Source organism: Leopardus geoffroyi, chromosome A2 (assembly GCF_018350155.1).
Source record: "Leopardus geoffroyi isolate Oge1 chromosome A2, O.geoffroyi_Oge1_pat1.0, whole genome shotgun sequence".
Lineage (NCBI taxonomy): Eukaryota > Metazoa > Chordata > Mammalia > Carnivora > Felidae > Leopardus > Leopardus geoffroyi.
Genome location: NC_059331.1, coordinates 162,457,931 through 162,479,555, shown reverse-complemented (window position 1 = coordinate 162,479,555; position 21,625 = coordinate 162,457,931). Strand labels below are relative to the sequence as shown.

The 21,625-nt window shown below is 45.5% G+C and overlaps 1 protein-coding gene across 1 annotated transcript; it reads right to left on the bottom strand.

Annotated features, from left to right (window-relative positions):
• On the bottom strand, positions 1–15,989 carry ZNF212 (zinc finger protein 212). The gene is made up of 5 exons (XM_045496062.1): positions 15,819–15,989; positions 4,374–4,763; positions 4,115–4,241; positions 2,189–2,278; positions 1–1,425 (listed from the first exon to the last, which is right to left on the bottom strand). Exons 1-5 carry the CDS (start codon positions 15,840–15,842, stop codon positions 569–571), a joined length of 1,488 nt encoding a protein of 495 aa, XP_045352018.1. The 5' UTR covers positions 15,843–15,989; the 3' UTR covers positions 1–568.
• Positions 15,990–21,625: the final 5,636 nt, after the last annotated feature.

Sequence of the window (21,625 nt, the reverse complement as noted above, 5' to 3'; positions counted from 1 at the left end):
TTTAGAAAACAAGGTCAGACTGCATTTTTTTTTAAATCAACTAAAATCTAATTCCAAAAAAGTTTCTTCAGAACAGAGTAAGCAGTCATTTAAATTATGTCCTCTACTTGTTATTAACAAAGAGACTACAAAAGAAGAAGAAAGAGAGGGTTATATGCTTCCCAGAACACTTTCGCCCACCTGCTCGCTCCACTGACCTGACCCAACCTCCCGGGAAGACCTGAGATGCTGGGACAGGCCCTAGAAGCAGCCACCGGTCCCTGCAGGGTCAGAGGGCCAACCCCAGCCCACGAGTATCCGCCCGGATGAGAAAACCAGAGACGTGAAGGTGCCCGAGACAGCAAGCTCCACAGCAGGGTAGAGACGGCAGGGAGAGGCGCGGCCCCCGACTCCTCCTCCTCCACAGTTTTCAGCACAGTGTCTGGGCTCGGCCTGGTGCTTGGCCAAGGGAAGGCAAATCAACGCGACTCCCCTCAGGAAGAAGTCAGTCCCTGACTCTGCACGGTGTCTCTTCAGGGGGACCGATGCCAGCCCCTTCGCCCCCCAGACAGACGAGGGGCCGGCACCCTTAAAGCAGGCCGTTGGGCCTTCCCGGCTGCAGGGTCAGCCCGCCCCGCTCCCGCTGGTGGATCTTCTGGTGCTGCAGAAGGTGCTGCTTCTGGACAAAGCTCTTCTCACACTCTGAGCAGCTGTAGGGCCGCTCGCCCGTGTGGATGCGCTGGTGCCGCACCAGATCAGACGGGTGGCTGAAGCTCTTGCCACAGTAACCACAGAGGAGGGAACTCCGGCTTTTCCTCCAAGGGATGTGGCCGGGCAGGGCAACCAGGCTGTTGGGCGAGAACCTCTCCTGGACAGAGTGGCCAGCACTGGGCCCGTCCTGCAGGTGGCAGCGCTGGTGGATTACCAGGCTCACCCTGCAGCTGAAGCTCCGCATGCACACGTCACACTGATGCAGCTTTGCCCTCTTGGACTGGGGCTTAAGTCGTGGCCTGGGTCTCAGGCTCTCCTCTGGCTCCGAGGCCACGCCCGACTCAGAGTGGGTGTGCAGATGCGCGGCTAGCTGCTGCTTATAGCGGAAGCTGACCTCGCACTCGGAGCATTCATAAGGGCCAGAAGCATCCCTTTTCAGCTTTGCGCCCTGGCCACACTGCTGTTCCAGCTGTACCTGCCTACTAGGCTCCTGCTTCGGGGGGCAGCCCAGAGTGCCGCCACTGCCAGAGTCTCTACTGCCCTCGATGGGATCCTCCAGATTAGTGTCTCCAGGGCCTGGATCCAAGAAGACAGAACTACCCTGACCACCCCAGAGTTCAGTATGTTCTGGGCTCAGGAAAGCGTGCTCTTCTGCAATGCCTGAGAATTCTCCAGGAAGATCCGCAGAGCCTTCCTGAGTATACTGTATCTCCTGCTTGATCATAACCCCTTCTGCTGCCAAGAGAAAGAAGATCAACAAAAAAGATCACATTCTAGCACGTTCGGTTTCTTCAAAACTAAACAAACATCCGTGAATTTCAAAAGGGCTCAAATCAAAGCATCCCAGGATCAAGGGAATTAGGATAATTTGGAGGAGAAGGAGACTGGGTTCTAAGACCTGAAAAACTAAACCTATATTCATGAAGAAAAATCTGAATACTGTTTTTCTAGAACAGTGTTATAAATGATAGTTCTCTAAGGTTGTCCACAAATTTGTATTCAATTTCTATGAAAAATGACAAAATACACTATAAAAACTGTACTAATTCAAGAGTGTTAAAATAATGTGAATGATTAAAAAAACAACCCTTAAACCTAAAGCTTCAATATTCACGTATCCAGCACCAATCTTCCTGCACATTCCCCCCAAATTACCTGGCTTATAAATGCTCTGCCTGCCTCTCACCCAGATCTGACCAACTCCTAAGATCTGACCAACCCTATCTTCAATCTTCAGTGGCTTTTAACTAGAACTATTATGTACACTACTCTTACAGTAGAGCGGGCATGAGGTAGGATATGGTCACGAAACGCAAGACCTTCACAGCGGTAAGGAGTTAAGACTCCTTAGCAGGTGAACTAATGAAAATCATCAAGGAATCTAAAAGAAGTAATACCAGATGAGGTTGCTGACAATGTTTGGCAGTTTAGCAGTAGGAAAGCTCATTACAGGCTGCAGGGAGTAGGGAGAGGGATGGAATATTCTGGTTCCACTCACCTGGGTGGACATCACCAGGGCCTTCCTCCTCCAAGTCACCCAGCATCCCTGTACCCAACTCCGCTTCTTCTTCTGGCGGGCCAAGAACCTCTGGGTTGGAATAGGCACAGTGTGAGCCCAGGAGAGAGCAAAAGCTCACTGGGCACTGGTCAGTTGCCAACGAACAAGGTGACCACTGCCAGAGGGTTGATATTAAAGGCTGAAAAGATTAAAGGGCTACCGTTCTTGCCACTTTCCCCTGGCAGTTGGGGACAACTGGAAAATTAGAGACGATTAGAAAGATCTATTCAGTTTGCTGCTGCCTTCCACGCTCCTTCATGCGTTACCATGGCTCAAGTATTCAGCCTCTGGAGCCCGCTCCCCTTCCCCCAGCACCACCCTGCCCTCACTTGTACAGGGTTTCAAGTGCTGCCTCCTTTCAGGGTATCTAATTTCAACCATGCTGACATACTGCAAGGTAAGGCAGGCACCATTATCCCCAGCTAGGACAGCCGAGGAACCTACCACTAGAACACATAACAGCCGAGGTCAAGCAGTCCCTTCTCTGGCCCATTTGCTACTTCCCTCTCTGCTCCAGTCATGCTGGCTTTTTTTTTTTTTAATGTTTATTTTTGAGAGAGAGAGAGAGTGCAAGTGGGGGAGGGATAGAGACGGAGAAAGACAGCATCTGAAGCGGGCCCTGGGAGAAAAGCAGAGAGTCCGATGCAAGGCTAAAACTCACGAACCATGAGATCATGACTCGAGCCGAAGTTGGATACTTACAGACTAAGCCACCAAGGCGCCCCACACACTGGTCTTTCTGACATTCCTCCATGGAACTCAGTTGTTTTTTTTTTTTTAATGTTTATTTATTTTTGAGAGAGAGAGAGAGAGAGAGAGAGAGAAAGAGCCCTAGTGGGGGAGGGGCAGAGAAAGAGGGAGACACTCATACAACATTCTTTTCTTTTTTTTTTTTAAATGTTTATTTTTGAGAGAGAGAGCTGGGGGTGGGGGCGGGTAGAGCAGAGAGAGGGAGGAAGACAGAGGATCCAAAGCGGGCTCTGGGCTGACAGCAGAGAGCCGGATGTGGGGTTCCAACTCCCCAGCTGTGAGATCATGACCTGAGGCGAAGTTGGACGCGTAACAGACTGAGCCACCCAGGGGCCCCCATGGACTTCAGTTTTAAAAGATTTTGTTTACCAAAATCTACTTACTAAGTAAAAGCTAGTCTTTTATATATAAAAATATACATCTATTAAGCAGCACTTATAATTAACACAAAATAGACATTGAGCTCACAGTGATTGGATGTAAGTCCAGCCAAATGCCAAGAAAATGTTTTGGTTAGCCTGTGCTGCCTGCCTCATCTTAGGTAACAAAGGATTTCTTGTCAAACAGTTTAAGTTTTTTTTTTTTTTTTTTCAACGTTTTTTTATTTATTTTTGGGACAGAGAGAGACAGAGCATGAACGGGGGAGGGGCAGAGAGAGAAGAAGACACAGAATCGGAAACAGGCTCCAGGCTCTGAGCCATCAGCCCAGAGCCTGACGCGGGGCTCGAACTCCCGGACCGCGAGATCGTGACCTGGCTGAAGTCGGACGCTTAACCAACTGCGCCACCCAGGCGCCCCAAAACAGTTTAAGTTTTAAAAACAGCATAAGGAGCCCTGGCCACACTACACTATAATGCATATGACATCTTATCTACTAGTAAATATTGTCAGGAACGGACTACGTGACCGCAGAGAAGAAATACACAATATGCAACACCAAGACCTTTCTAAAAGTCTTCGAGAACTGAGGACCTGGAGATTCCCATTTCTCGACCTGGCCCAGATCGACAGAGGAGCCAAAGCCGACTAGAATCACAGGTGTGGTCTGAGTCACAAGCTACTTGGCCAGGGATGTAAGACGCTGAAAGAGAATTCCAGGGAGAAACTGCTACTTACTCAGAGAGACCAGGGCCTCGTAGTTGCTCTTCATCACATTTCTGTAAAGCTCCTTCTGCCAGTCCTCCAGATTCTCCCACTCCTGCTCCGAAAAGCACCCTCCATCGTTTTCAAGTGACCTGGGCACCTGAAATCACAAACACTGCGCAGTGAGCGCCTCCAGCCACGGCTACGAAGGAAAAGCCAGCAAGTCAGAATCTTAAAGAATAAAAGGCAGGACTCCCCATCTAGCCTAATTCTTAATCCCCAAGGGGACTACCTTGGGGGCCTCCCCCTTGCTGTCCGGAGGCAGCCTCAGCACCCAGAAGTTCCTGTTTCTCAGCAGGTTCTCCATGTTCTCCAGCCGCCTCTGCAGCAGCCCGTACTCCTGCAGCAGGGTCCCCAGCACGGCCCACTTGCCCTCCAGCTGGTTCCCGAACTCCGCGGCCGTCTTCTCGCAGTCCGCCAGCTTCTTCTCGGCGGTGCCCGTCCGCCCCTCCAGGCTCTGTATCCGGGCGGCCTGGGCATCCACCTTCTTCTCCACGGCCTGAAGGGCGGCCACCACGGTCCACAGTGAGATCTCTGTGGTTTGCAAATAGGAGCTTTTCTCTGTCTCTTGTGGGGGCAACATGGAAGGAGTCAAAGGTGTGGAGCGGCGTTTCCTCCTGTGCTGAAGAATCAGACACAGGGTCAGTGTCGTTTCCAAACATCACGTAAAGGAAACAATGGGTCCAGTGGGTCCAAGAGTGTTTAGAGCTACCTAGTTTCTACTTTTGTTTTTTTATTTTTTTATTTTTTTTTTTTTCAACGTTTATTTATTTTTGGGACAGAGACAGACAGAGCATGAACGGGGGAGGGGCAGAGAGAGAGGGAGACACAGAATCGGAAACAGGCTCCAGGCTCCGAGCCATCAGCCCAGAGCCGACGCGGGGCTCGAACTCACGGACCGCGAGATCGTGACCTGGCTGAAGTCGGACGCTTAACCGACTGCGCCACCCAGGCGCCCCTCTACTTTTGTTTTTTTAAAGCATGCTCTTTTACATTCTGATACTGCAAATGATACATGTACGTTGTAATAAGGAAATACTGAAAAGTAGAAGGAAAAAAATTATGTAAAATACCACCATCCAGAAGTAAGCTGTTAGAATTTTGGTGTATTTCTGTAAGGTTTTTTTTTTTTAATGTTTGTTTATTTATTTTTGGGAGAGAGAGAGAAGAGAGAGAGAGAGAGAGTGAGCATGAGCAGGGGAGGGTAGAGAGGAAGACACAGAATCCGAAGCAGGGGGGTGAGATCATGACCTGAGCCAAAGTCAGATGCTCAACCGACTGAGCCACCCAGGTGCCCCTGTAAGGTTTTTGTTAATCTTTTAACTTATCTATTTTTCCACAAAGTTGAAATTATATTGTACATAATATTTTGTTACCTGTTTTTCACTCTTAGCATATTCTCTAAGACCAACAAAGACACAAATCCCCAGTAGGACCTACAGGACTCAACTCCTTTATCTTCGTGCCCAAGCGGTTAGCACAGTAACACCTCCTAAATCCTTCATATATGTTCACTGACGTGACGTGATGAAGTCTACTGACATTTGCCTTACGCTTCTCGTTTTTATGATCTGTCCCCAACAGGAGGAAAATCACTACAGCTGAAGCTCGACATGACTGAAACCAACATCTGGGAAGTCTTCCCACCACTCCCTCTTATCCCCCCTCCCCCCCCCCCATTGGACCACTGCAAGTGATCTCAGTCCGAAACCCCCAGAGGCTCATGTTCTTTTATATGGCATACACTTTGTTCAAGGCTGCTTCTCCATCCACTGAGACCAAGACACTGAGAGGAAGTATCTTTGGAAGAACAGCTGGGGCCAGGACTTAGGGTCTGGAGAAACAGGGGCCAAAATGCAACCGACGGGCCCCAAACTCAAAACATACGCTTGGCAGTGACCTACTCCAGTTACTCAACTCAGTTCATTATGGAACATGTGGGTTAAAAGCTGAACTATCGCCCCTAAAAAAGATTTAAATGAAAGTTTAACCTAAAAGATCGATACAAATGAAACAAAACAAAATCCTAGGCTTTTGGACAGACTCATTTCATCACATGTTCTGCTTTTCACTTTCACTCGCTCCTCTCCAGCTTCGTGGAGCCCCCTCTTGCCTTTCTGCCGCCAGCTTTCTGCAGCTTGCTGAGCACTTCAGGCAGACGGGCAGGTGGGTCAGGATCTGAGCAAAGGAGTAATTCCTCTCCTCTTGTACATAACAAAAGGCTGAAAAGAGTGGTTAAATCAAGCTGCTACTTCTGTTTGCAACGATCTATTGAGATGGAAACAATTCAAATGTCTCCGGACCAGGTGAATCAATAAACAAACTAGGGTCCATACTTATGTTACGGGTTGAATTTTGTTTCCCCAAACAGATATGTAGAAGTCCCAACCACCCGTATCTCAGAATGTGATCTTATCTGTGTAACTATTTTTTTTTTTAAAGATTTTATTATTTTAAGTAATCTCTACACCTAACATGGGGCTCGAACTCAAACAGCGAGATCAAGAGTCTCATGCTCCATCAACCGAGCCATCCAGGTGCCCTGGAATGTGATCTTATCTTGGGATAAGAATATTTACAGAGATAATCAAGTTACATGAGGTCATTAGGTGGGCTCTAATCAAATATGATTTGGCGTCCTTATGAAAGGGGAAATTTGGGCAGAGACAGACGTGCACTTAGGGGAGACGATGTGAAGACACACACAGGGAGAAGACAACCACAAGACGGTGGAGGCAGAGGTCAGAGTTCTATTGCCACAAGCCAAGAAAATGCCTGGGGCACCAGAAGCAATGAGAGAAGCCTGGAATATCCGATTCTCCAATTCGGTGGACGCCCTGATTTCAGACTTCCAGCCCCCAGAACTGTGAAGACGATACACCTCTGGTGTTTAAGCCCCCCAACTTGCAGTACTTTGTTACAGCAGCCCTAGGGAACTAATATACCATACGATAGAATACTAATACATTATTACTATATTAATAATTAACGTATTAATCATACATTAGCAATAAAAAGGAACAAACTACTGACATATGTAACAACATGGATGGATCTCAAAATCATTATGCTAAGTGAAAAAGGCCAGACACAAAATGCCACCCACTCTATTCCATTTACATGACATTCAGGAAAGGCAAAATGACAGAGACAGAAAACAGATGAGTGGTAGCCAGGGGCTGGGGCGGGGGTGGGGGGTAAGGGGGTTGGAGGGAAGAAGGAGAGTGAATGCAAAGGAACACTTTCTGGGATGATGGAAATATTCTATATTTTGGTAACATGATGATAGCTACACATTTGTCAAAACTCACTGAACTGTATGCCTGAAGAGCGAATTTTACCAGATGTAAATTGTATCTCAGTAAGCACGACTTAGAACGCCAAGAGAGAAGATGTTAGCTGCCATGAAAGACGCCATAAACAAAGTCTAAAAAAACAGACAGGGAGAGAATATATGTAAACAGGGTATGAACTGGAAGGAAAAGATAACAACCCCAAAATAAAACTGCAAAGTAAGCAATTGTGAGCGCAGAAACGCAAGTGGTCAAGAAGCAGTCAGGAGTGCAAATATAACCAAGTAAAACTGCATTTCACCCACCAGGCTGACAAACTTGAAAGAGAGGGATAAGGAGCTACATTCAGAGCTGACTAGGATATAAAACTGGCACTTTCATAACACTCCCAGAAGGAATGAAAACTACTACAAACTTCAGGGAAGAATATCTCATGAAAGTCATTAAAAACCCTCTCACCTAGCAATCCCATTTACCAGAATCCATCTTACAAAAATAAATGGCATTATTTACTGACATCCACACAGAGATTACTGGTAACATCCTTTGGAATAGTCAAAGCCTGGAAATAATCCAGATGTCTGTTCATGGTTAAATAAATTATGGCACAGCCAAACAGGACCTTTAAAAATAATGAGTTAGGGGCGCCTGGGTGGCTCAGTCGGTTGAGCTTCCAACTCCGGCTCAGGTCATAATCTCGCAGTTGACAGGTTCAAGCCCCAAGTCAGGCTCTGTTCAACAGCTCGGAGCCTGAAGCCTGCTTCAGATTCTGTCTCCCTCTCTCTCTCTGCCCCTCCCCCACTCATGCTCTGTACCAAAAATAAACATTGAAAAAAAATTTTTTTAAATAATGAGTTAGATCTATGAGTATGGTTCAGTAGAGTTTTCACCATACACTGCTGGTTAAAAATCCAACTTTTAGGGAAAGAGACTTATTTTAATGTTTATTTTTGAAAGAGAGTGCAAGCAGGGGAGGGGCAGAGAGAGGAGGGACAGAGGATCTGAAGTGGGCTCTGTGCTGAGAGCTGAGAGTTCAATGCAGGGCTCAAACCCAGGAACCACAAGATCATGACCTGAACCTGAGTCAGAAGCTCAACCCACTGAGCCACACAGGCTCCCCGGGAAATATATTTATTATGATCCCACTTTCCTAAAGAAGAGAAAATATACAAGTATATGTTTGCTTCAGCACACAGGGAGGTCTGAAAGATACTCAATAAACTGTTAACACCACTTACCTTCAAGGAGATGAGTGGGAGGGATTTTAACCTTTCCTTGTCAACTATCGTTTGACTTCGACAATAAACATGTATTTTTTTGTAATTTATTTTTTACAGAACTTCCATATTTAAGAGTATTCCTGATGGCAGTGAAAAATACAGTAAGTACACTTATTGGGGCGCCTGGGTGGCTGTCAGTTAGGCATCTGACTTCGGCTCAGGTCATGATCTTGTGGTTCATGAGTTCCAGCCCCATGTCAGGCTGTGCTGACAGCTCAGACCCTGGAACCACTTCGGATTCTGTGTCTCCCTCTCTGTCCGTCTCTTCCCCCTCTCACACTCTCTCTCTCTCTCTCTCTCGAAAATATGCATTAAAAACAAACCAACCAACCAACCAACCAGTACTCGTATGTTGCCCATACTTCTGGATATTCCAGGGCAGTCCTGCTCGAGTGTTCTATTATACTGAGATCAAGTCTCATACAATGGGACTGCAGCTATGGGCTGAAACCCGTCACCATTAAGCATAAGACACAGTCCTTGCTAAGGAACATGCAATCTGCTTGACTGAAGTACAAAATAATGAAATAACATCCTAAAGTGGTATTTGATTAAGGTGGACTAAATAGTATTTAAGGTCACTTCCAACGCTGAGATACCATGATTTTTAAATACTGAATAGTTTAAATAAACTACTTAATGCATAAGATCTTATACATCTTATGTAGTGGCAACAAATCACGTAACTACCACTCAGTTACAGATATATAGCCTCTGAAGTCCTCGGTATGACTCTCTCAAGTACTATCCTGATTTTGATTTTTCACTATTTTCTGTTCCATGTTTTCACCAAATGTTTGTTTCCAAAACAATGTATGCTCTTTAGTTTTACATATTTTAGGACTTTACACAAATAGAATCCTTATTTCACAACTCCTAAGAATATCCTGTTGTTGCAGATGGCTGTAATTAATTCATTTTCACTTCTATATAACAATGTGCCGATACCACGATTTACTTTTCCGTCCCATTACTGACGTGTCCTCCACCTTTGTCATCACAAACAGTGCTGCAATGAACCAGACTGTGCATGGCTCCTAACAGACACAGCCCAGTTTCCTGAGGGTATAGTCCTAGGAAGGGAATTGTCGGCTAATAGGGTAAACATCTTGAACTTCAGTAAATATGCCAAATGTTTTATACAGTGGTTGTCTCAATTGCACTCCTATCAATAGTATGTGCATACTCTAGATGTTCCCCAATTATGTGTTACTGTCAGACTAGTATTTTGTCCTAATAGGTCTGAATTGACATGTCCTCATGGTTTCCATCTCCATTCTCCTTGATTACTAAGGGTAAGCATATTTTAAATGTTTAATGGCCATTCAAATTTCTTCAGTGAACTACTCGCTCAGTCTTTTATCCATTTATCTTTTGGGTTATCTGACTTCCTTACCATCTCAGAATTTCTCTGAAAATTCTGGAAACTAATCTTTATCCATGCTATATGTGTTGCAAATATTGTCTCCTTATTTGTGCATGTAAAAAGTTTCCTTTACTGGGGCGCCTGGGTGGCTCAGTTGGTTAAGCGTCCAACTTTGGCTCAGGTCGTGATCTCACGGTTCATGAGTTTGAGCCCCACATCAGGCTCACTGCTGTCGGCACAGAGCCTGCTTCGAATCCTGTGTCCTCATCTCTCTGCCCCTCTCTTGCTTGCGCTCTCTCAAAAATAATATTAAAAAAAAAAATACCGTATTGCAAAAAACAATGCTAACCATCACCTGAACTTTTAGCAAGTCATAATTACCAGGCACAGAACTTCACAACAAACATAATAATAATGAAAAACTTCAAAATATTGTGAGAATTACCAAATTGTGACCCAGAGACACGAAGTCAGGAAATGGTATTGGAAAAATGGCACTGAGAGACTTGACATAGGGTTGCCACAAACCTTCAATTCGTAAAAAAACAAAGTATCTGCAAAGTGCAACAAAGCAAAGCTCAATTAATTGAGGTATGCCTGTTAATTGATATTATATATTGACAGATATATGGCTAAAAAAATCTCTATCTGTGCTGTCCGACAGCCACTAGAAGCACATAGCTATCTAAATCTAAATTAACAGAAACTCAATTAAAAATTCAGTTCCTCAGCCATACTAGTTACATTTCAAGTGCTTAATAGCCATATATATGTGTATGACTATATGAACAGTGACTATATTTAACAGTGCAAAACAGAGTATTTCCATAATCTCAGAAAGTTCTATTGGATGTGCCACGCCTTACTAATTTTTTCTCTGCTTGATAAAAATTAAAGTTTTGTTAGTCTTCTACTATGCTAGTGAATTTTCCTTGTAGTTCTGTCAGCTTTTGTTTTACATATTTTGAGGCTATGTAATTAGATACAAAATATTAGAAATGTCATATCAAGCTGGTAAATTGAGTCTTAACCATTATAAAAGTAGTAGTACCCCTGTAGCTCTAGGAATATTAATATAGTTGAGCTAATTTTCTTTTGATTAATATTAGCTTGGTATGTTTTCTTTTTTTTTTTTTTTTTATGTTTATTTACTCTTTTTTTTTTTTAATTTTTTTTTTTCAACGTTTATTTATTTTTGGGACAGAGAGAGACACAGCATGAACGGGGGAGGGGCAGAGAGAGAGGGAGACACAGAATTGGAAACAGGCTCCAGGCTCTGAGCCATCAGCCCAGAGCCCGACGCAGGGCTCGAACTCACGGACCGCGAGATCGTGACCTGGCTGAAGTCGGACGCTTAACCGACTGCGCCACCCAGGCGCCCCATGTTTATTTACTCTTGAGAGAGAGAGAGACAGAGCATGAGTGAGGTAGGGGCAGAGGGAGAGGGAGACACAGAATCTGAAGCAGGCTCCAGGCTCTGAGCTGAAGATCCGTGAGATCATGACCCGAGCCAAAGTCAGATGCATAACTGACTAAGCCACCCAGGCATCCCTCAAATTCTTTTATGTTCAACCATTCCTGTAATTTTATCTTTTAGTTGTATCTCTTATAAACTATATAGTGGGATTTTTTTTTCTCATCCTGACAAATATTGCCTTTTAACTAGAACATTTTGTCCATTTACATTTATTGTAACTGTTGATCTATTTTTATTGATTTTTACCTTGTACTGTTTCTCTTCTCTTTTCATTGTCTTTGTTTTCTTGTAGATGATTTTTTTTCCTTATCCTATTATTCTCCCTTCTAACTTGCAGGTTTTACAGGCACGTTCTAGTCTTTTAGCAAATATCTTAGATATTACAGGAAGCATACTTATAAAGGCTTTTGAATAACTGAATTCTGATCTCTAAGTTTACATCAATGCTTCCATGTATTTTAATTTGCCTTTGTTTTTAACCTCACAAAAGATTGTTTTATTTAGTCAATATTTGTTTAGATTTACCCATTTACATGGATCATCATACTTTCTTACATTTTCAGACTTTGCATTTGGGAAGATTTTCCTTTTACCTGAAGTATACCCTTTATAATTTCCTTTACTGAGAATGTATTGGTAGTAACATGGCAGTTTTGTCTGAAAATACTTTTCTATTTTAATTTTAAGAGAGAGAGAGAGAGAGAGAGAGAGAGAATTCCAAGCAGGCTCCATGCTCAGTGTGAAGTCCAATGCATGGCTCAATCCCACCTTGAGATCATGACCTGAGGCAAAATCAAGAGTTGGACGCTCAACTGACTGAGCCACCCAGTCGCCCCCATCGGAAAATTTTTTTTTTTTTTTTTAATTTTTTTTTTCAACGTTTTATTTATTTTTGGGACAGAGAGAGACACAGCATGAACGGGGGAGGGGCAGAGAGAGAGGGAGACACAGAATCGGAAACAGGCTCCAGGCTCCAGGCTCCGAGCCATCAGCCCAGAGCCTGACGCGGGGCTCGAACTCACAGACCGCGAGATCGTGACCTGGCTGAAGTCGGACGCTTAACCGACTGCGCCACCCAGGCGCCCCCGGAAAATATTTTTTTTACCCTTGTCTTTAAAAGATTTTTACGGAGTATAAAAATCTGGGATCACAGCTATTTTCTTCCAGTTTACTAACATCATTCTAGTTTGTCTGGCTTCCATTGTTGCTGTTGAGAAGCCGGACCCCATGACTCTAGTGACACTTCATTTGAAGGTAATCTCTTTTCTCTAGCTGCTTTTAAGAATTCTGTCTAGTATTCTCTACTTTCACTATTATGTGTCTAGGTAGAGATTTTTTTGTTTATCCTGATTGGGATCCACTGGGTTTCTAACGTATTTATTAATGTTTGCATTGGTCCTAAATAGCCTCAGTCATTAGCTATTTATCAAATATAGCTTCCAGTGCAGAGTGTTAAGTGTGCATGCGCCTTCCTTCTGGAATTTCAGTTTTTTTTTTTTTTTTTTTTTTAACGTACTTTGAGAGAGAAAGCACAAAAGATATAAAAGATGTGCAAGAGGGGCGCCTGGGTGGCTCAGTCGGTTAAGCGTCCAACTTCAGCTCAGGTCATGATCTCACAGTCCGAGAGTTCAGACCCCGCGTTGGGCTCTGTGCTGACAGCTCAGAGCCTGGAGCTTGCTTCAGATTCTGTATCTCCCTCTCTCTCTGCCCCTCCCCTGCTCATGCTCTGTCTCTCTCTGTCTCAAAAATAAATAAAAAGTTTAAAAAAAAAAAAAAAAGATGTGCAAGAGAGTGGAGGAGGGGCAGAGAGAGGGGAGGGACATAGAATCCTAAGCTGGCTCTGAGCTGATGGCAGAGAGCCTGATGTGGGGCTAGAACTCACAAACCCTGAGATCATGACCTGAAGTCAGACGCTTAACTGACTAAGCCACCCAGGCACCCCTTAATATGTTTTTCTTATGTAATTTCAATATCCAGAATCTTTGAAGGTCTACTTTTGTCCATTATTTTTACTGCCTTTTCCTTGTAGTTTTCATTGCTTGTTTGGTAGTGGGGTGTTTTTTCTTTAACTCAATTTTCCTATAATTTTATATAGGGGAATTATTTGAAGTCTGAGTCAAATGCAGATTCCTCCAGAGAAGATCTGTGTTTTATTTCTGATACACAGCAGTACTTTAAACTACATTCTTGGGAGGTGGGGTGGGGTGGAATGCCTGGTTGGCTCAGTCAGTAGAGCATGCAACTCCTGATCTCAGGGTAGTTGAGTTCAAGCCCCACACTGGGCATGGAGTCTACTTAAAATAATAACTAAGTAAATATAAACTACATTTTTGGCTTGAGGTTTCTTAGACCATCCAGGTAGCATGAATTCAGGCAATAAACCCATATCAGAGTCACCGTAAATTCTCAAGGGACATCTTGCATCTATCTCCCAGCACCAAGGTTTCACACAATTTTCTGTGTAATACTGGGAGTTAAGAGCTTACGTTCAGTTCATGCTGAATGCTGCCCTTTGAAGTCTCCACTTTAAGGATTTGGGGCAGGAAGCTTCTTAGACACACACACACACCCGCCCCTTAAGTTTTGTCTCCTGGTTTTCAGGTCCTTTGGGACCATAAACACCAAAGATGAATGTTTAGCAAATGCCCTCCAAGTTGGCCTCAGAACTCATCTTTGGGCTTCAAGTATTCTTTATTAACTTACATTTCAGATATATTTAAGTGGTGTCCCCCCACACACACACACCACCCCCCCATTGTTTCTAGCTGTCTTCATCAGGGTGCCTACTTGGTCAGTGTCAAAGGAAATGTCCGGAATCCTCATCTGAAGCGGTAATATCTAAGAACAGACGAAACGATTTAAATACATTCTACAATGACAGATCTTTAAGTTATTTAAAGGGCGGTATGGGATTTTGGTGGATCTTTTAAGGCTCTTTTGACAAGGTCTGTTGGTGACACGCACGGAACGGTGCCCTGACACTGACGAGTCAGAAAGAAGTACTCTGGAGGTTAGTAACTTGTCGTCCTGCCCCACTTTAGTACCAATTTGGTCTTGAGGAAAAGCCAAGTCTTTGACTACAACAGCTGAGATGAAAAGGGTCAGAGGAAGCAAATATTATAAACATTTGTGTCTCTGCAATTCAACTGTAACTTCTTGAAAGCAAACACTGCCTTCTCCGAGTCTTCCAGTCCTTTCCCTCTTCCAATCCTTTCCCTCCTAGTTCTTACCCACCTTCTACAAGAATCAAAAAGGAGCAAGTTTAACCTGCTCATGGTAAACTTTTCACCACAGGCTCTCCTTAGCTCCCAATTCTCACAAAGATCTCACATCATCCCGAAAGTGTTTCTAGACCCAGAAATGCTTCGTCAAAAACTAATTTAATTCCCTCTGTCCTTTCCAGAGCAAACCTCCTTGTGTTACCAAATTAACCACTAGTAAGAAAATGTCAGAGCTAGAAGGCTCCTCTGAGATCATCTAGGAAACCAGTCCTAAACTCTCCATCTCTAGCCAAAGAAAGGGAGGCCCAGGGTGTAAACACAGTTGCCTAAAATCAGTCAAATGGGTATTTGAGAGCTGAGTTCCCCAGTTTCCCGACTCCGTAACCGGGATTTTCTTCACCCCCAAGCTCCGTGTCTTGACATCCCCTGAATGGGGACGAATGGGGGCGAATGGGGACCGGGGAAAGGGAGAGAGATCCGAGAGCTTCACAGGCAAAAGCAGCAACTACACTGTGGGGTAATACCTGTCCCCAAAGGGAGGAAGCCCGGCCTGATTTCACCCTGTGGCTGCGACCCAAGTACAGAAGTCTGCAGCAGGAGAGAGTGACAGAAAGAACGAGCAAAACACACCAAGCTGAGAACATGCGGGGAGGCCGTGAGTCCTGGGGTCCCGGGGCACCACGCGCGCTCGCTGGCAGAGATGGCGACCCGGGGTTTCCAAAGCGCGCCACCTCTCCAGCCTGGAAGCGCATGACGAAAAAGTGTGGGGACGGTCGCAAATCCAAGAACACGAAACAAGCCTCGGAGAAGTTTCTCGGCGACGGTGCGTGGCGCTGGGGCTCCGGCCCGACGCGGAAGGAGCCGGAGAGGGGGGAGGGCAGAGCCCGGGGGTCGCGGGAGGAGGTCGGCGTTCGCCAGCAGCAGCCCGGGAGCCCCCCGGACCCCCAGCCCCACCGGAGTCCGGACCTCGAAGCCCCGCCCCGGCCAGCAGCTCCGCCATCCCGAACGCGCCCGCCAGTCGGTGCCAGGAGGACCCTTACCCGAGTAGGCTCCGACTCCGCCATGGCTGCCAGTCGCCCCTCAACACCCGGGCCCCGCCTGATAACCCTCGGGCTGCGTGCCGGTCCCCTGGGCGCTCCCTGCCCCTCCTCGAAGCCGCCACCAGTGCCGTGTTGATACAAGGTGCATTGTGGGAGTTCGGCCCTCCGGCGCCAAGAGCTGCTCCCGCCGCTCGTCCTCACCGCGCGGGGTTTCTAGGGCGCCTCCGTGCGGCCGGAGGGTGAACAGCAGCTCGGCCCTTGGGCCCAGACTGTGCGACCTTAGAAGGGCTCTGTCCCTCCAAGTCAAGGGTAGGTTCAGAATTTAAGGCGAACGCGGGCCTCTTCTACGTGCCGAGCGCTGGGCCAGGTGCTTTGAGGGATATAAAAATGTATACAAATCAGACTTTGCTCTGAGGGAAGAGTATGTAATTTCGTCGGGGAAAAGAGATACGGTCCCAAATGGCAAGTGGTTTTATTCCATTAGTTCATCTGTCATTTGATTTTCTAGAAACTAGAAATACACTTTCCACATCAACAGTGTGGGGTCAAGGTGCCCAGGCCAACTCACTGTATCCTATTAACTATGGTAATCACATGCCATGGAAAATCCAAGATGGCCCTGATTTCAAGTGTTTAATCCAGTCCACATGTTACTGTTAGTTGAGGTCTTTGGAATTTTGATTTGGAAAGCACGACTGCATTTCCATTTGATCACCCGATACAAAACACTAGTGCAACCATACTGGCCTAATTTGTACCACATTGTCTCTATAGAGACAGGCAATGGACTTCCACTTTGAATTATAGGCCTGAGGCTCTTCCCCAGAAAACTAAACTCTTAAGATCAACAGAAAATTATGTTCACACGTAACTGGCTCCTTCTTAGCATGCAGGGCTCAGTTCAGACTTTACCTCCTTAGAGAGACATTCTCGGTCCACCCTGCCCATAGCCCATCCCAACACACAATCTTGATACTCTGATCAAATTTTTTCGCAGCATTATCACTACCTGAAGTAACTTCATCTTGTCATTGGTTTACATGGTAATTATGTCTCTCACTAAAATGTCCCTCCACAGTACATGCCATTTCTTGCACACCGATGTGCTCATAAAGATCTCTGGGTTACTGAATGGTGAATCAGAGAATAGAAATAGATAAACTCACCTCCAAGACAAGGTAGGATATCCATGCTAACCAGATCAACAGGGTGGTCAAGCCGAGGAAACTAGTCAGCCGTTGACATACGTCTGGGCTCTGACCTCCTTTCTCAGACCAACAAAAACTTAGACCCAGAAAAAAAATGGATCATGGTTGTGGAGACAGACATGTCAGGACATAGGATACTGGGGTCACCAAGCGGTTCAGTTCTAGAACTCTCTATTTTGCTGCTGTGTTCACCGGGCAGTCTGATGAGGCAGGTTCCCATGTAGCCACTGGGCAACCACATGCAGGGAAGGCTGACACAAATTAGTATCTTTCCACTGGGAATACAAACACCACACCTGAGGGTTGTTCACGGCATTAAAAGGAATAACGTGTGTAAGTAAAGTGTTGATATAGCTGAATGCCTGGTCTATAGCAAGCATTCAGTAACAGGTGATTTCTCACCTGTTTGGTACATTTGTGCTTTGGCGGGGTCCAAGCTTAGAGCTGCAATGAATTCACCAAGGTTAATGGTACCTTCTCTGGTCTCCTAGAAGCTTCCTATTTGTCCTTTCCCAATGACACTCACATCTTGACACAGGCCTTTAAATAAACGTTTAAATAAGGCTCATAATTGTTCTCATTGGTGGCAGTGGTACCAAAGGAACCAAGAAAATATACTTAGTATATTCACCTCTATGTCTGAAAATATACTTAGTATATTCATCTCTCTTAGTATACTCATCTCTACGTCTGTAAAATATGAATGTAATATGCAGAGCTGAAGGTGACCTTAGACATTATCTCACCCACCCCCTCATTTCTAGTGACAGAAAAAAGTATCCTTTGAATCACCTATAATACAAATTGAGATAATGTTTCAGAAATGTCTTGTTCTTTAAATTTTCTATCATGCTTATGATTTATAGCCTACATATTAACATATATATGTGCGTATATGCCCTTTTTTTTTTTTTTTTTTTTTTACTCAAGAAAGGTTATAGACCGTGGCTTTATTCCACTTAGTTGAGACCCTTTCTATTCTGCTCCCCTTACTATCCTACAAGTCTCTAGATGGCAGAGACAATGTCTTGTGTGCCCCTTCTCGCTCATAAACACCCTCCTGGGGAGCACGCTAGGCTTCCAGGTCAGGGAGAATTCTAGAATGAATACATCTTGGTTCCAACTGCATGCCACCCTCTGGCCCCCATATATGTGTGTACGGACACAGCGGACAGTTAACACACACACATGTGCACACACACACACACACACACACACACAGTGTGTCCACATGTAGTGGACATCTGTTAACTTTGTCAGTCTAGCACTTTTCCCTTCTTCTTCTGGGCATAGACGCACCTTCTTCTCTTTGGGGACGGCTCCTCCCTAGGCTCCAGCCATGTGTACTTGGAAATGGTAGTGCCATCCTGTTGCAGGACAATCCCAGGCTGCTGACAGTGATTGCTGAAGCACCTGACTCAAGTCCAATCATAGCACCCTAGCCTCCTGGCCACAGTGATTGAGCCAAGGGTGGCCATATGACCTAAGCTGGAGCAGTCAGAGTTCTTCCCTGGGGTCTTTCTAACTGGAGCTGAGAGGACAGGTTATTTTCCTCTCTGGTGAAGTTATAAATATATGAGTCAGGAACAGTCTTGTCCCCCATTTTGGGGGGTAAGTGGTTTGAAAGAATGATCCCAACACATAGAAAAGATTAGAGACGAGAGATACATTTTTGTCTACGTGCAGGATTCGTTGTTCAACTGTACCTTTGAGTGTGTGAATGATTCCAGCTTCCTTCCAGAAATGTCCCCTTTCTCCATAGTCGACTAGTCTGCTTCAGGTAGAGGAACTGAATGACTGGGTGACAAGGAGTTGTGTTTTGTCTGTTTTTTTTTTTTTTTAAAGCATATCCTTTTACCCATTTTGAATTTATTAATGTAAAATCTATTCAAAACCCCATAAATGGATTAAAACCTGGTGCCGAATCCCTCTTAGGGAGCAAACAGCATTTTGTTTTGCAAAAGAGTTTTACTGGTCATTTTAATTGTGGGAAAATAGGCCTCAGGAAATGGCTTGGAAGGCAGAAGGTAAGGAAAGGTAGAACTAAATTGCTATCTCTTGGGGCGCCTAAGAGGCTCAGTCGGTTGGGCCACTGACTCTTGATTTCGGCTCAGGTCATGATCTCACGGTTCATGGGGTTGAGGTCCGAGTGGGGCTCTGTGCTGATGGTGTAGAGCCTACTTGGGATTCTCTCCTCTGTCTCTGTCCCTCCCCCACTCGCTCACACGCTCTCTCAAAATAAGTAAACATTAAAAAACCAAAAAACTAAATTGCTCTCAAAGGGGGGAGGGGGTGCGGTGCCCAGGTGGCTCTGTCGGCTAAGCATCTGACTCTTGATTTTGGCTCAGGTCATGATCGAGCCCCGTGTCGGGCTCCATGCTGTCAACAGGGAGCCTGCTTAGGATTCTTTCTCTCTCTCTCTCTCAAAATAAATACATAAAATTAAAAATAAAAACCTAAATTGCTCTCCTTAATCAATTAGGATTTGGGGAATTCCTTGGATACTCCGGGAAGGGGTGAGGGGCCTCACAAAGGAGGAGGAGAGCTACTTCTCCGAGAGGCAGGTGACACAAGACCAAGAGTGGGAGATATTGAATTCCGAGAAATTGCTGATGGTGAAAATTGTTCAAGGTCTTTTAAGAACAGAGATAGTGGATATTTTAGGTCTAAATTTTGGGCCATATGCTGTGCTAGGCTGAGATGAGACCCTCTCTGTAACCACCAAAGTATAAAAGTCTACTAAACATAAGATCTTATCTGGGGAAGGAGCTGCCTGGGCTAACGCAGAACTGAGAGGAGACAGCAGCATGAAGGCAGACATACTTGAACTTGAGAATCCAGGAAGCGTGGGCTAATGAAGAAAAAGGAAATTTTCCTCAGTCCCACATCCTTGAGATGTGGGGCAGGGGCTGCTGGTTTTGACATCGTTTGTAGGATGGGGACTTAAGCTATTTTATAGTTAGAGGATATTGACCCCCTAGGGATGGAAGTTGGGGGGATGCTCGGGTAACCAACACTGGCTCTCACTTCCATTCTTGGAATGGAAGTGAGCTCCCTTGAAGCTTGAATGGGATACTAATCAAAGATAGTTTTCTTTTATAACAGGAGAGAATAAACCTAGAGAAATCACTACAGTCAGGGATGAGGTGGGTTTAAAACACACCCAGGGGTAGCGGGGTGGTTTGGTTGGTTGAGTGTCCGACTTTGGCTTAGGTCATGATCTCACGGTTTCTGAGTTTGAGCCCCACATTGGACTCGGTGCCCTCAGCACAGAGCCTGCTTTGGATCCTTTGTCCCCCTCTCTCACATTCTCTCTCAAAAGTAAATATGAAAATAATAAAATACACCTAAAGAAGTTTGAGTAGAGCCTCTTGACCTTTAGGACAGTCATCACACTAGAAGATTCTTATAGAAGGCGGCTTATGGAAGCCTCACAGGGTGGAGTGGGCAGGGAGATGGAGATCCTCACACCCAAGATCCCTCTTCCCAAGAATTACTTTTAGAGGGGCACCCGGCTGGCTCAGTCGGTTAGGTGTTAGACTTCAGGACTTCCGCTCAGGTCATGCTCTCATGAGCTTGAGCCCCGTGTTGGGTTTGTGCTGACAGCTCAGAGCCTGGAGCTGCTTCAGATTCTGTGTCTCCCCCTCTGCTCCTCCCCTGCTCGCTCTCAAAAATAAACATATTTTTTTTTTTTTTTTTACTTTTAGAGATATCCCTCCACAGTGGCTCCCTAAGTTGGTGGCAGATGGAGAGCCAGTCACGGCCTCCCCCAAATGGTGCCGTCAGGGCCCCAGGCTGATAAGATGCTTTTATTACACGTTTTCCTGACGATAACCACCAGAGATCAATACCCTAAAATACAAGCATAGGCTGGTTCATCTTGACCCTGGGGTGAAGTTTCCTCTTTCACCTTACTTTCCAACAACACCCAATATCCTGATATCAGAGTCAGTTATGGTGCCCAGATCGTTGCTGGTAAGAGAACCGTCCCCTTGTGTGTTTTCTCATTTTCAGTGGGGTCTAGCTTAAACTTGCTATCTCAAGAGTCCCATTTCCACCCTCTCTGACCTCTCAGAGCTATACACTCTGGGCTTCTAAAGAGTTCTAAAGATTTTGGGGGCGCCTGAGTGGCTCGGTTGAGTGTCTGGCTTTGGCTCAGGTCATGATCTCACAGCTCGTGGGTTCGAGCCCCGCGTCAGCACAGAGCCTGGAGCCTGCTTCTGCGTCTCCCTCCCTCTCTCTCTGCCCTCTCCCGCTCATGCTGTCTCTGTCTCTCAAAAATAAACATTAAAAAAATAGGTATTTTTTTCAAAGTAGTCCCTACACCCAACGTGGGGCTCAAACTCATGACTCGGAGGTCAAGAGTCACGTGCTCTGCTGACTGAACCAGCCCGGCACCCCTGGGCTTCCCAAGAATTCTAACGGTCCTATGAACAATCTGTGGCCCAGTAGACCCCAGGCTAATTGACAGCCTGTCTACGGAATAGTCTTGGCATTCAAGGTCCTCCCATGGCCTGGCCTTGACTCACCTTGAAACTGCATCACTGACCAGCTCTTCATCTCCCAGGTATGGCCAGGCCAGACTGCTGTTTTGTGATC